This window comes from Prosopis cineraria, unplaced genomic scaffold (assembly GCF_029017545.1).
Source record: "Prosopis cineraria cultivar Desert tree isolate PC_DT_omini unplaced genomic scaffold, ASM2901754v1 PC8, whole genome shotgun sequence".
NCBI classification, from domain to species: Eukaryota; Viridiplantae; Streptophyta; class Magnoliopsida; order Fabales; family Fabaceae; genus Prosopis; species Prosopis cineraria.
Genome location: NW_026555339.1, coordinates 28490151 through 28506312, shown reverse-complemented (window position 1 = coordinate 28506312; position 16162 = coordinate 28490151). Strand labels below are relative to the sequence as shown.

Here is a 16162-nt window from a genome sequence, read left to right as displayed (position 1 = left end):
CATACTCCAATTAGGATTTGAAACTTCTTGCACATAAAAAACTTGTTGTGCCTGTGATGTGAGAATGTATGGCTCATCATCTTTATGTTCACTAGTTAGCATGAAAACTCAAATCCTCTAACTACTTTTCCAATAGGTGGAAACATAGTATTCACATGTGTGTCAATAGCATGACAATCAACTCATTGAGGATGATTGAATACTATCTTAATGTCATCAAAATATCTCGAGCAAAAAGTAAGAATTTCATCAGCTAGATAACCTTCAATAATGGATCCTTCTGGCCAAGCTTTATCTGTTACATAAGATTTTAACTTACCTAAAAATCTCTCGATAGGATACATCCATTGATATTGTATAGAACCCCCAAGCTTTGCTTCACCAACCAAGTGTACAATCAAATGCACTATCACTATGAAGAACGATGGTGGAAACATCATTTCCATGTGACAAAGCATTAACACGACTTTTTGTTGAAGTTGATCAAGCTCATCCATAACTAATGATTTATTACAAACCTTCTTGAAGAAAGAAGACAAGTCAATCAAAACAGCAAACACTTCTATTGGCAATGTATTTTTCAATGCTAAAGGAAACAATTGTTGCATTAGCATATAAGAATCATGACTTTTCAATCCTCCAATCTTTTGTTGGGCAACATCAATACATCTAGAAATGTTACTAGCATATCCATTAGGCACAATTATATTCTTCAAAATTTTCAAAAACATATACTTTTTTGCTTTTGATAGTTTAAATGAAACCGGATTAAATTTACCATTGTTATCTGGCCATAATTCTGAATGAATGCCCATTTCTTGTAAATCCTTCCTTGCTTGAAAATGATCTTTTGACTTTCTCATTCAACAGTGTAAAGATTACATTGTCACATACATTTTTTTTTCAATATGCATTACATCTAAATTGTGATGCAACAAATTGTTTGCCTAATATGATAGATTAAACAAGATGCTCTTCTTACACTATTGTTGTATGTCTCCACCAGATGTACCTTGAGACCTTTTGCTTGATGTTCTTGTCACACTATCTTTTCCAAAGACATTATTAATATTATCAACTTGTCTCAAAATATCCATGCCCATTTAAAAGAACAAGAGGATCTCTACGCTCATGGCTTCCATCAAATTTAGCTTAGGCTACCCTAAATTTGTGTTTATGATCCAAAAATCGACGATGCACTATAAAACACCATTTTCAACTGTGAGGAAGCCTATGAGAAATTGAATCAAAGTTACAAGATGGGCAAGCTAATCTTGTATGTACATTCTAACCAGATAATGTCCCTAAGCCTGGAAAATCACTAATAGTCTACATCAAAGCCACATGCAAATTAAAAACTTCCTTCAAGTATGAATCATAAGTATTAACACCAATGTTCCAGATATCTAACAATTCTTGAATTAATGGTTGTAAGTAAACATCAATGATTACCAGGTACTCTTTTCTTAGGAATAATCATTGATAAGATGAAAAAACTTTGTTTCATACACATCCATGGTAGAAGATTATATGGTATGAGAAGTACCAGCCAGGTACTATAACTTATACTCAATGTCCCAAATAGATTAAAACCTTCATAGCCAAAGCTATCCTAACATTTTTTGGGTCTGCTACAAATTCTGGATACAATTTGTTGAAATGCTTCCCAGCCTCAGAATCCGTTGGATGTCATAACATATAATCATCATTTTTTTGTCATAATGCCATCTCATGTGTTTGGATGTCTTCGATGACATATACAACCTCTGTAAGCATAGTTTCAATGGAAAATATCTCAAAATTTTTGTAGCTTTTTTCTTTCCTTTCTTCCCCTTCTTCAACTTCCATCTGAAAGTGTTGCACTTTTTACACACTTTAATGTCTTCATCAGGATCCCAATATAACATACAATCACTTGGACATGCATCAATTTTTTTATAGTTCAATCCTAATTTATTTATCATTTTCTTTGCTTCATAGAATGATTTTGGAATTTTAGCATTTTCAAATGCATATGCTAATAATTCAAAAATCATGGACATTGCTTTATTACTAATTCCACACAAGCACTTGATGTAATATAATTTCACCAAAAAAGAAAGCTTTGTGTATTTTTCAGACCTATCAAACAAAGGTTGCTCTCCCTTTCTTAAAAATTCATAAAAATTTCTAGTCTCTTCATCCATTTGATTCAAAAATAATGAATCAGCACATCTACTTCTTGAGAAATTGTTTCTTATGGCACCCCAAATGCATCATGAATTATATTAATGATGGGATTTTCTTGTTGCACTGGAGAGAACATTTCAATTCTTCCTTCTGCTGTTGCTAAGATATCTACACATTTATCTACTCTATCATGTGTCTCTCCATACATTGCCCAAAATGTGTACCCTCGAGGGAATTATTTTAACACCAAGTGCTCTTGGACATCATTTTTCTTATGCCATTTTTTTTTAAATTATACTTTGGACATGGACAAAGAATGAGTTCAACTCCATCTCCATGTGATAATGCAAAATCTAACAGTGTTTCCAATCCATTTAGATATGTTTTAGAAGTTCGAGGCATATTAATCCATGATCTATCCATCACTGAAAAAAATTTAAATTTTATAAGATTTATATCCTAACAACAATAAATTCTACACATTAAAAATTTAAGATTTATAACTTAAATTTTTACCTAAATTTAATTCAATATTAACATTTAACTAAAACCAATTAAAATTAACAGAATTGAATATCATCAAAATAAAAAATACACATGCATTAACAAAATTTTTATTATGAGCAAGTACATAATCAAATTAAGATAACTAACAAAATGGCTAAAAAAAATAAATTTAATCATAAAAATTTTACTAACCTGGACTCACAAGCTTTCTTCAAAAACATCAAGAGAAGAATATTTCAGTAACCTGTAAATTTTTTATAAATATAATCATAAATCAAATAATGAATAAAAATTTATGAAACAAAAATCAAAAAATATTTTAGGGAGGTAGACAACCTTGGGCGAGAGGAGAAGGCGAGCAAATGAAAAATTTCGTTTGCATGCCTTTTATATAGGGCTACAGGGTGCGTTTGTCTAGATAAGAACACCCCTTAAGGTGGCATTTGGTAACTGTACAAACGCCCCCTAAGGCATTTGTAATTGCAAATGTCCTTAAAATGCCCCCTCATGGGGGTGTTTGTACAGAAACACCCTAGTAACCTTGGGGGTGTTTTTTTATTGAAACTTCCCCATATAAAGGTGTTTCAATATAAATGCCTCTTTAAGGGGGCGTTTTGGTTAGAAAATGCCTCAATTTACGCCTTTTGAGGCATTTCTTACAAACACCTTAAATGAAACACCTTTAAAACATAACTTTTTGCAATGAAGTGGAAGGCTGCAAGTGTTTTTTCTTTTTAAATGCCATGTGTCTACCACGTGGCAAATAAGAAAGAACAAACGGTTAATTTTGATGGCAAAGTAAAATTGCACTATTTTTAAAAGTTCTAGGACAACATTGCTCCCAATGGCAGAGCTAGGTTGATGTGAGAGGGGGCAAACGCACCCCGTTACATGGAAAAAATTACATATATAATAGAAGAAATTTACAACCTTGCACCCCATATCTTTACTATTTTGAACTCTGTATATTCTATAAAAAATATTTAGGGGTCCAAATTTAAATTCAATATCAACTTTGTCAACATATTTTTGGCAAAAAAATCTCAATATATTTTTTCCAAATAAAAATATGTATAATTTTACTTATGTTATTATATTTTTTGCCTAATGTAATTAATTTTAAAAAATTTCAATATTATTTTTAATTGTTAATTTTTAGATTACATTGTCCTGCACCCCTTGACTCAAAATCCTGGCTCCACCGTTGATTGCTCTATTTTCAAGACCTTCAAGGGAACATTGCTTCTTATGAAACTTAAGGGTACCCAGTGTTTTGTTTGGAAAACTTTTGAAGCATTTTTGCCCTCTAACCCTTTATTCTTTTTCTACTATGGTTAGTATATTTAACTATTTAAATTTCTCCACTATGTAACCTTCAATTTTGGTTTGATTCTTTAATTACTACAGTAGAGTTAAAAAATGGTGTCACAAGTGAAATAAGGTGCGTTACAAGATGCCAATTCCTCTAGTCATCGTCTTCCTTAATCACCGAAAACCCAGGTCTCGCCCTCTTTGTTTCCTCTTTCCTCGCCAACAATTATATATTCTAATGAGGATTTTGATCTCTTCGTCAATCTTTCTCTCTTGAAATACTAGTCATCAAAGATTCGGATCATTTATTTCTTATCCATGTACTTCTGGGCATGATTCTGGTGTAGTTGCTGTATTTCTAAAGTGGGTAATTTTGTGGTCTAATTCCTAAAGAATTGTGCTAGCGCAAATACCATCTTTATGTTTTTATTTTGGAAACCATATCAATGGGCTAAAGCTGCAAACCCCAAAAAAGCCACAAGTTAATAATAAAATTACTCCCTTCTTTCTACCCAAAAATAAAAAAAAAAATTACTCCCCTCTTGAATGTGTGTGTGTGTGTGTTATGAGTTCTCAAATTTTCTTTTAATTATGCATCCTCAATCAAATTTCATTTTTTTTTAAAATAAACATTTGACTCAGAGGCAAATTATACAAGCGGAAGGAAAAACAATAATTTTATTACCCTGGTATATATATGATACACTCATAACTCAATCATAGATATGAATATGAAAAGATTGAGTAGAAAAGAACACATTGTCTCATGCCCAAAGTAATCGTAAAACCAAAAACAATTTTGAACGCTCAATTTGAGTTTCAATCTCAAGGTCTCCATGGTGCCGGCGGGGGCGGACTTGGTGGTCCAAGCGGTGGAACACCGGAGAACATGGTGTTCTTGTCAACACCGTTATCACTTGCGTTGGTGACTGTTAGGGAAGCCAAAGCAGCCACAAGGCCAGCGTTTCCGGCAAGAGTGGGTTCAGTGTAGCTATAATTCTTCCTCACATCGCGAAATCGGTCAAACTTATCAGGTCCTCCGACCATGGCTCCGGTGATGGTGTTTGGATTGGCGTGTGAAGTGTCACGCCACTTCCATCCCCCTGAGCATGAATAACGCTTATGGTCGTTTGGTATGGATGCTCCTCTGTGATGCACATGTTTTGGGAATTTCTGTCCGAACCCCACCACGTAGCTCATCTTTATGGGATTTTTTCCCAGGATGTAATCAATCTGCAAGTTTCAAATGTCTTAATAATTACAAGCATAGTAGATATGTCGTCTTATAATTTTTGGCATATTGCAATATTTCACAATATGAACGGTAGGGCTCAAGTCAAATATATAATGTTCAAAACATGAGGTTACAATATCTTGTTACAATGGTAATACTAGCTCTAGTCGTAAATATAAGTCACAATTATCTATCTCATACATATTTTAAAAATAGTTAAAGTTAATTAGCAGGGATATTTAAAGTTTCTCTCTCTTTACTTGTTGATTCTCAAAGTAAACAATTACATGATAATTAGTAGGGATAATTATAAAAAAATAATTATTTAACTATTTAATGATACAGGCATGACTTAATTTTATATTATTCTAGCTGGGGATCTAAAAACAAAATTCATATTTAGAATTGAAGGAAGGTGGCAGCTTATATATCGTATTATTAAAAAATTGTTAATATATAAAATAATAGTGTTTCTAATTCATAAAATTGGAAATTACAAGGATTATGCTCTAGGCTTTAATTTATATATTTATTAAGACCACTGCCTTTCTTTAAAATTTTCCTCAAACTATACATTCTTTCAATTTTTTAAAATCTATTTAAATTTAGCTTCTTACCAAAACAAGAATAAATTTCAAATAATTTTTTTAATTTTTTGTTGAAATCATGCAAACTTCTTCTCTATTTATAAAATACACAAAATTTTCTTAAAAATAAATGAGAGATATCTACCTAATTACAGTATTTTTTTTTTTTGTTTTAAAGGGTTGATTGTGGATAGTTTTTAAAATAAAAGAAAGGTTGGAATAACTCAAGAAAAATCAAGAGTAGTCATTGGAGTTGTTCTTGTTTTTAATTTTTCCGGTTTCTAAGGGGGAGACACACACACACAGATACTCTCTCCGTTCAAAATTATAAGACATTTTTTAAAGAATTAAATATTACAAAATATAAGATATTTTTAGTGTTTCAAGGTTTAATTTTTTTTATTTTTCTAATAACTATCCTAATAAATAAATTACTTTATATTTATTTTAGAGTGAAAAATCCTATTAAATAAGGATAAATATGAAAAGATAGTGCTAGTTTAAAGACAAGTAACTACTTTATTGGGAAGTGAAATTTGGTTAAAAATGCCTTACATTTTTAAATGGAGGGAGTATGAGTTTTAAAAATAAAAAGCACAAGAGATGTAAATAATTGGGAAAATGATAATAAAATGCCTTTGAATTATGTAAATAATATTTTGATCCCTCGAAATGCCATAATTTTCTTAAAGTTTCTAGAGACTTTTCTGTTATTAAGAAATTAATATAAATGATCAAATTGCCCTTAATTTAAATTTGTAAATTGCTGTTGAATTCTTATGATTTAAAAAAAAGTTGTAAATCTCATAACAAAACTTGTGAATAACAATTAATATTTACAACACTTATGAAATATTAGAATTTTAAATGTAAACTTGTGAATTGTTATTAAATTCTAGCTATTTTAAGAAGAAAAATTATAAATTTTAGAACAAAACTTGTGAATAACAATTGATATTTGAATTAAGGGCAATTTAGTCATTTATATTAATTTCTTAATGACAGAAATATTTCTAGGGACTTTAGAGACATCATGGTATTTTGAGGGACCAAAATGTCATTTATATAATTTAAAAGGATTTTATTGTTATTTTCCCTAAATAATTTACTGTAATAGTAGTATATGGAATATATAACACATTACCTGAGAGGCAGCATAATCCTTCAGAACTCTGTTTGGAAAGAAAGCAGAGCCACAGTTCCATCCAGGCACTCTAGCGGCTTCATTGTAATCTGCAAATAATGAAGCCAAGAAAGCAGCATTTGCAGCATATTGAAGAGATTGTGGTTGTCCATGGTTCAACTGGATTAATCCTCCTGCAACAGGTCTCAACATCATATTAACTCTCAGAAGTAATTAACATAATAGCAAAATAAATATATTGCTAAAATTATGAAAATTAAGGGAAAAAGAGAGGATCCGAAACATAGATTGAATGATTAACAAATCAGTATAGAAATATGCAAGGATCTATGCTTGTAAAAATCTCAGATGGTGAAGAGGAAACAAACAACAAGCCACGTGGACAATTCGAGAGCAAAAGAGACCAAGGTTTCAAAACGAGTTTCTAGTCTAGTCTAGTCATTTATAAAATCATTTATTTATGATGAATCACTGACTCAAAAACTGAAATAGTCAAATTAAATGTTCCAACCTACTATAAATTATTCAAGTAATATACTCCAGTTTATTTCAATTAAATGTTCCAACCTACTATAAATTATTCAAGTAATATACTCCAGTTTATTTCAATTAATAAAATGCAAATTATTCCTTAATTTCAAACGATGATTGTAGCATGCATGTCGATTAAGTTTGACAACTGATTACATGTTATGATAAAAATATAAGATTGAACTGGATTCTTACCTTTAGTAAAGTTGAAGATGTTGAACTGATGAAGATAAGAGCACATGGTAAGACCAGTGATATTGTGGTACATGCCCAACATTTGCTCGTAAGGATACCCAGGATTCAGAAACATCCTTAGCCTCGTCAACAACAACATGGCTGCAGGTAACTTGTTGTCCCAGCTCGGAACAATCAAATCTCGAATCATATACAGTGCCTTTGAATTCTTGGCCACCGAAGGATGTGTTGCCAAAGTAAGATACGAAGAATTTCCAGTGGCATAGAACATCCATGCACCACTCCACATGTACTCGTCAAAGTAGCCTGAAGAGTTGTAAAATTGTTCTATTTTGGGATTCCCACGACTGTACGAGGATCTCTTGCCGTTGTCTCGGGCAAAGACGTAGAGTTTCTCAGCGTTCTTGACGAGGGTTTGAGAGTAGGAAGTGTTGTCCTGGAACACTATCGATGCTGCTGCTAATGCTGCCGCCATTTCGCCAGCCAGTTCGGGGCCGGCAGTTATCATTTGGGTTGGACGTGGATAGTCCATGTCTTCTGGTCTCTGCCAGCAGTAGTGATCGTCAGGTGTTGTTCCATTTACGTCGGCTCCACCAACCTGAAATACAGCATAAAATATTGCGGGGTAGGATAAATATGAATCTAAACCCTTTCTGGGAACATAAAGAGAATAATAACTAATATATCATGAGACCCATCAGCTTGCAAATAGAGATAGGTTTATAAGCATGAGAAGTTCTTCCACAACAGATTAATATTTTGGAATGGATTATTCCTTTGGACCAATTAATGCTTTCATTAAGTGGCATTATCATAAATCTCACATTGAAGCTCTCATAGTAAGTAGGGTGCGATTTATAAGTGTGAAGAATTCTCCCCATCTTCCATCAAAGATGCTAGTCTTTTGGGATATATAGTCTCTCCTTTTAAATTTGTGCTCGTAATATAACAATAAGAAATAGATCTTCCAAAACCATGCTATCCTTAATTTGATTATGTTCAAAATATATAGTTCAATTGCTTTTTGATTCAATTAATGGCTGGGAGAGAAGAGTTTACGCCACAGTAGCTACGCAGTATATTATATATGTTATCCGTTAAATCTGGCGTCTTTTCAACTCATTTCATCGATCCAACAGATTATATTTCAAAGAGGGAAAACAGAAACAGATTTCTAACAAAAAAGAATGCAAATCCAAAATATTAATGTACAGCTCAGGGAACTTGTCCTTCAAGGATTTGAGTGTTGAACAGCTGGGATAATGGAAATTAAATTTTTTGGAACGACTCTCTCCAGACCTCATTGTTAACTAATTTATATTTTTAAAAAAACTAGTTGAAAACTTGATTTTCCAAAAACTTTTACATATTTCCAATCATTTATTGGGTGGAATAAATATTATAGTAGACTTGTCCAAAACACCCTCAATTACTTGAACGTAATTGAAAATACATACATACATACATACATATATAATTCACCCAATGCCTTATATTTTTGATGAAATGGTGATCTAGAAAATATCTTATATTGTGGTCCAAGAAGTACACTTTAGGTGAAATTCCAGGGTAGAAATGGAAGGAAAGGACTCATTCTCAGAAACCAGTATTAATTAATCATCAAAAATGAGTGTAGCTCAGACCTGCCATTTTCTCTACTGACAGACAGATTCTCTGTCTTTTTCTTTATAAATATATGTATGTATACGAAAGAATTAATACCTGGGCAGCGATCCTGTCAATTCTGGGGGCAGAAGAATTGAAGGTTGAGAGGAGGTAATCGACACCCCACTTGACGAGATCACGTGTATGAGAGTATTCATTAATGGCTTCGTATTTGTGGTGATACTCAATCACACTCCAACTCAGCATCGTCATTGTGAAAGCCATCGGAAAGTGGAACTTGATGTTGTCCCCAGCATCATAGTATCCTCCCACTAGTCCTCCTTTCAACTCTGGAACGTCGCTCCCGTCATCCAGCCCTGAACTCCTCCTCCATGGTATTTTATGGCCCTTTGGTAATCTCCCAGCTTCAGTCATTCATTCATTAAATGCACCAAAATTAAAATTATTGGCCTCTCAATTTGGAAAAAAATTATTAGCCTCACAATAATTATTTTTAGTCACTAAGAAAGGTTTAAATTATATATAGACCTCAACCTATATTTCATCTTTATATATATCCCTGTCATTTAGACGATTAGCTATTCTGGACAGCATCTCTCTAAGGATCAAAAATGGCTTAGACATATGTGCAAAATTTATTTCGGACTCGAGCAGCTCAATGAAAGTTTTAAAATGATTTGATTCTAGTTGGATACCTTGACAAATAGATGACATAATCTAACCCATCAATTTGATTTAATGACTATATATATGATTGTAGGTAGATGGATCAAGCTCATCTCCATAAATAGAATATGATTTTCAAGAAGATTTCATAGGAAGATAGAAGATGATTTTGAACAGAATATTTCACATGATTCGATCCAATAATGTATTGTCCTCGACATCATATCTATACATTTTCCTAATATTTTAATAAACGTGTGTTACGCACAGGAGATATTGTTACTAATTAATGAATGATACACTACTAACGGTGTTAGGTTGTAGAATAATTAAAAAAAAAAAAGAATTGAATTGAATTCATATGTAGCTAAGGTGAATGAAAAATTTGGTTGTCAAAAAATGAAATTGTATTATTTTCTCTACAAAAAATCATTTCACATTCCCTTGAGAATCCAAAACTATGTTTAAATTTCAAAATTTTTAAACTTTTGATTGTAAAAATTTTAATTAATAAATTATTTTTCTTAATAAAGACAGAGAAAATTGAATGGTAATATTAACAATTATATATGCTTTCGTGTTCTCATAAAGCTTAAACCCTATAGTATTAATTTCTATTTACTTTGACAATATATAGTTACTTTTCAAATAAGACAACCAATCAATTTCAAATTTTCAAAGTCTAGATTACCGTGTAGCTGGGCGGATTCAGCCAGCAACATATTATAAAAAGTAAAGTATAGAGTCATCACGCGCATTAACATTCATTTTTATGTGTATTTGAATATGTCAAATTAATCGTCAACAACCATTGGTGGACTTTTGAAATAAATTCTAAAAAAATTAAGTGGAAGCGAGTTTTGATAATGACGTGGAACAATTGGAATGATTTCAAGAGTAAAAAACATCTCTCATAGTTAATTTTTTCCCTTCACTTAAAAAAAAAAATAGAGCGAGTCAAATGATTGTGGCTATATGAACTGAAAGGAAAAATTGAATAATAATAATTTAAGTATAAACTTCAACAAAATTTTTTTTGGCTAGAACCCATCAAGAATATTTAAATACAAAATCATGGTGACGATATGCTTGTATATAATTAAATGTTTGTTGCAATGATTTTTTTAAAAATTATATTGAAATTATTAAAAAAATTTTAATGTTTTTAAAAAATTATTAAAAACAATTTTTAAAATATGAAATTAAAATTCATGAATGATATGATAATAAAATTTTAGTTACACTAAGGCATTGAATAGTTTTTATTTTAGAGAACATGTGTTTTTTAAAAGTAAAAAATTCATAATTTTGACATGAACTTTAAAATTTTTTCTCGTTGCTATAAAAAATTGACTCACATTTGTGATGAGGAAAATCAATATATATATATATATATATATATAACAATTCATATAGTACTTTGGCTGGTCAGATCTTACTTGGACACAGCTATATATTTATGCATAACATCGCGTTAAATGCAAGTCAAATGGCATCCTAAATACAGCTGTATATTTATAATACATGACTTGATAATACTACACGACATCTGATCTCTTAATTAAATTCTAATGACTAAATTCACCAAAAAAAAAACTCTTATGACTAAGACTATGTCTTATCATTGACATAAAAATTGTGAGAGTTTTAAATTGGTTGTGTCTATCAATTAAGAAGTTTTAAATTGCCGTCAGTTTTAACTGGTTTAATTTATTCGTATAATTGATGTATTTTTGCAATATCAAGTCCCACATCAGACGTGACATAGTCACATTGAGTTAAAATAAACACATTTTTTTTCTTGTCACTTTACAGTTTTTGCTATTGCTCTTATAGCCGGAGGTTACTTATAATTACTAACATGTTATGTTTAATATATATTTGATTTTAAGTTATACATTTATAGTCGTAACTGATGTAATTCAATAATAAATTTTAAATCATTGTAATTTATATACTTAAAGTTATTTTAGTTTTAAACTTAACAAATTATATGATTTAATATTTTTAATAAGTATTGCTATTCATATCTTTCTCTTATGTTGTTCACTTTATCAAAATGTTTCAATCCCATCCCAATTCCAAATAAAATAGGACAAGATATATGACAAAAATTCAATTTTGTTCATTTTTTAGGATGGGACACGGGATAGAAGTATCTTGATCCCATTTTGTTTTGTGAACGCTCTTACTTTATATTAAAGAATATGAATTTTACTTTTGACATCTTTACTTTTAAGTAAGTTCTTTCTTCACACAGCGAATCAGCGATCCCATATTAAAAAAAATAAAATCAACCCGTGTATCATGTTATGAGGTGTAAATCTAACGCCTCATATAATGGTTAAAGCCAAATTTTCAACACATATAGGTGAGTCTTTTAAAATTGTATAAATGTGTGTGCTTAGACAAATATACAACATGATCTCCATTCAAACTAGAAAATTGATATAAATAGTACTTTTAATGTAAATTTTCATTAAAATATCAGCTATAAATTTAAAATGATATTTTTATTACCACTTTTAAATTTTAGATAATAATCGAGTTATTATTTTAAGTATATTATGAGCTTTTAATTAAAAAAATTAATTTGCAGGTCCTTCTTATTTTCATCAATTTTAAATTAGGTTCTATAATTTATTTTATTTTAATCAAGAACTTATATTTTGATTAATTAAATATTTTAGTCGCTAAAATTTAAAATTAATAATGAATGATTAACTTTTTCAAAATAAAAATAATTTTATACTTATAGAAATATTGATTTAATAATTTCTTAAAAAATCAAAAATAAAATTTCATTTATTATAATTTTTAATTTTTATTGATTTTTAATGAAAAATTATATAAAATTTTAATAAAAATATAAAAGTCCTTAATTTCATTTAAAAGAATTTAAGGAATTTATCCCTTAAGAATTAGGATATCTAATCAATCAAATTTTGAAAGTTTGATTAGAATAAAATAAATTATAAGAACCTAATTCAAAAGTGAGAAAAATTAAAATCATTTTACAGATTAATATTTTTTTAATTAATTTGAACTGAATTTGTACAATATAATACATAATACACTATATAAATTAATATTTATAACAATATTATTTAATGAAAAAATAAAATTAAAGACATTTTAGTTAAATTTTACTAGATATTTATATAATTCAACAAATAAAAAATTAAATTGAAAATGGAGAGAGAGAGAGAGAGAGAGTTGAAGGAGGGAAAGACGACTTACATTTTTGAGCGTCGAAGAAGAGAAGCGCCTTGTTGAGGGCAAGAGTGTAATTATCGGGCGGTGCAGGTTTCGCCTTGTGTTCGGGCAACGACTTAGCGATGATGATCGGAAGACCGATTACAATGAAGGCGATCAGAATCGAAGCAACGCTCCATTTCAAAAGCTTCCTTTTGCACACGATGCATCCTAAATCCACATACTCCTTCTTCTTCTTCTTCGGATCCTCCGGCCCTAACAGCCAACTCTGCTGCATCTCATCCAGTTCCTGATGATGAACATGGTGCCTCCGCGACGCCGCTCCTTTGTCTTCCCACTCCATCGCAGTCGCCTCATACTGCTCCGTCGACGCCGAATTGTACAATCCTCCAGATCCTCCTCCATTAATGTCGTTGCTTATCTCGAACGATCCTCCCCAGTGGTTCCTTGTATGCATGCTTCCGACAACAATTAATTAATCTCGCTCTGCTCTTAATTGATTCAGTATCTGCCTGATGTCATCGGTTGAATATTAATCTAAGAGTAGTTTCCAGAAAAAATTCTCGCTCTTTTTCTCTTGATTAATCAGTATCTGTATATGATGAATCTAAGGGAGAAGAGAGGGGGAGTATTGATCTAACAGTAGTAGAAAAATTAATCTTACTGCTCGTCTTCTTCCTCCTCTGCTCTTAATTGATTCAGTGTCTGTCTGTGATGAAGCTAAGAGAGAAGAAAGGGAGGGGAGAGAGAGAGATAGCGGAGGATTAATCTAACAGTATTAGAACAGAGATGCTGTTCAAGGCGTGAGCTGAACGAGGCAATTCTTTCACGCTTCTTTATATATAGAGAGAGCCAGCTATAGCTATATAACCGTTCATGGAATCCTCAGAATACACGGCTTTTGCATCAAGAACGAGTGGGTGTCGTCACGTGGGCCCTACAGATATTGTTTCTCTCCCATTTTCACATTTTCTTTTCTCCTTCTTCACTAGAAAGTCGAAAAGTCTTTGTTTAATTTAATTTTTGAAGATTTTCGACAATATTTATTTTTTTTAAATAAGAATATTTATAAAATAATTTTTAATTTAAATATATTATATTTTTAAAATACAATATTCTTAATGTTACAAGTAATTATGAATTTATTATATTAAATATAATTATTTAATATTATTTATATAAACTTCTCTTTTCTAGATAAAAATTACTCATATTCCACTAATCACATGAGATGAGATAGCCTTTTTAAAATTATTTTTTTAAATGTTCACATGGACTGCTAAAACTATATACTTCATAAATGTTTAATTTTATCTTTATCATGAATAAAATTATTCAATATTTTTTACATATGATGAAGAGGGAGAGATTAGTTGACTCGAGACGAGAAGAATTGGACATTAGGATGAATAAATAATTATATAATGGACAAGTAATGTTGTTGACTTGTCCTATGGGAATAAATTATAGAAAAAATGATAGAAAAATTTATTTAAATTATATAAATGATAGATTGATCTCATAAAATGATTAATTTTTCTGAAGTCCTATGAGATTTTTTTTTATCATTAGAAAATTAGAAAAATAACCAAATTATTTTCAAATAAAACAAAAATCTCTGAAGTTGCGAATGACTATTGAATTATTATGAATTTAGAAACAAAAGTTATTAATATAGGATAAAAGTTGTGAATGAAAAGTTACGAATTTTCAACACTTGATATATATCAGGACCTGCATATGCAAAGTTGTGAATGACTATTGAATTATTTTAAATTTAAAAATAAAAGTTATTAATATAGGAAAAAAAATTGTAAATGAAAAGTTGTAAATTTTTAACACCTGATGTATATATCAAGACTTGCAGATGCAGAGTTGTAAATGACTATTGAATTGTTGTGAATTTAAAAATAAAAGTTATAAATATAAAAACAAAAGTTATGAATGAAAAGTTGCAAATTTTTTTAATATAAATAAAGGGAAAAATAATCATTTCCTATAATTCTCTAATGATAGAAATATCTATTGGAACTCCAGGGAAATTATGTCATTTCATGAGACCAATCTGTTATTTATATAATTTAAATGAATTTTTCTGTCATTTTTCCTAAATTATAATTGTAATTTGTAGCTATACAAATATTTTTGTTATCCCCAAAAATAAAACCCCTTGTTTTACATGAAATCCCAATCTACCCAAAATTCCGTGTGACTTTTCACAACAATATTTTTGTATGTAGTAGTTCAGTTGAGAAAAGTTTATCCATTGTCTTCAGTATTTTTGAAAAAGATAATCTTTATTGTAAACGGAATCTATTTCTTATGCTAAAAAAAAAAAATTATGTTACACCTGCCAAAGAAGTGAGAAGAAAGCTGATCTGATCATAATGGAATTATACCTGTCAAAAAATGAGTTATTTTGTAAGGGATTGTGATGAGGTAAGGTATTAATCAATTGAAATAATTTACATATTTTTAAATGTGACTAGTACTATTCACATGCAGGGATTGAGGTTCTCTCACATAGTATTGTCAATTGCCAAATTAAAAGAAAATAATTTTATACTGGCAACAAGGCAAAGACCAAGGAATTTTGCTTTGCAATGTAAAAAGACCTTGACTCTCTAAATGGTGTATTTTATGCACTGAAATTCTAACGGAACTTTATTTTAATTTTCTATGTTATGGATTTATTACTTTTATTATAAAGTTGTAGACATTACAAAAGGAATAATTTATTTTTTGTTCAATTTTTCTTTTAAGGAAGTTTTTTGGATATTGTTAGTGGCAAATCATTTTTTTGATTGTTTTAAATCTAATATTGATATGAGCAATTGACATGTTAAATTAGGACATATAAATTAAAAAAGAATGAGTAAAACTAGCTAAATAAGAAATACTCTGATCAATTTCTAATATGAAAATGTCTTTGTGGAAGAATTGTCTAATTGATAAAGCAACAGGAAAATCTTTCCA

The 16162-nt window shown here is 30.2% G+C and overlaps 1 protein-coding gene across 2 annotated transcripts; it reads right to left on the bottom strand.

The window, feature by feature from the left end:
* Nucleotides 1–4634: 4634 nt before the first annotated feature.
* On the bottom strand, nucleotides 4635–14008 carry LOC129317082 (endoglucanase 12). Of its 2 annotated transcripts, XM_054961420.1 has the most exons (6): nucleotides 13851–14008; nucleotides 13211–13698; nucleotides 9401–9708; nucleotides 7679–8276; nucleotides 6953–7125; nucleotides 4635–5220 (listed from the first exon to the last, which is right to left on the bottom strand). In XM_054961420.1, exons 2-6 carry the CDS (start codon nucleotides 13641–13643, stop codon nucleotides 4813–4815), a joined length of 1920 nt encoding a protein of 639 aa, XP_054817395.1. In that variant the 5' UTR covers nucleotides 13644–13698; nucleotides 13851–14008; the 3' UTR covers nucleotides 4635–4812. The 2 variants fall into 2 exon arrangements, with proteins under 2 accessions (XP_054817395.1, XP_054817394.1); XM_054961419.1 differs by having other exon boundaries at nucleotides 13211–14008.
* Nucleotides 14009–16162: the final 2154 nt, after the last annotated feature.

What these genes read in the sequence shown, in the direction of transcription:
- LOC129317082 (XM_054961419.1), bottom strand. Translation starts at nt 13,643, where the DNA reads ATGCATACAAGGAACCACTGGGGAGGATCGTTCGAGATAAGCAACGAC. An exon ending in TTGACAGGATCGCTGCCCAG is followed by an intron (nt 8,277 to 9,400) that starts GTATTAATTCTT and finishes GCTGTATTTCAG; the next exon opens with GTTGGTGGAGCCGACGTAAA. An exon ending in AGGATTATGCTGCCTCTCAG is followed by an intron (nt 5,221 to 6,952) that starts GTAATGTGTTAT and finishes TGAAACTTGCAG; the next exon opens with ATTGATTACATCCTGGGAAA.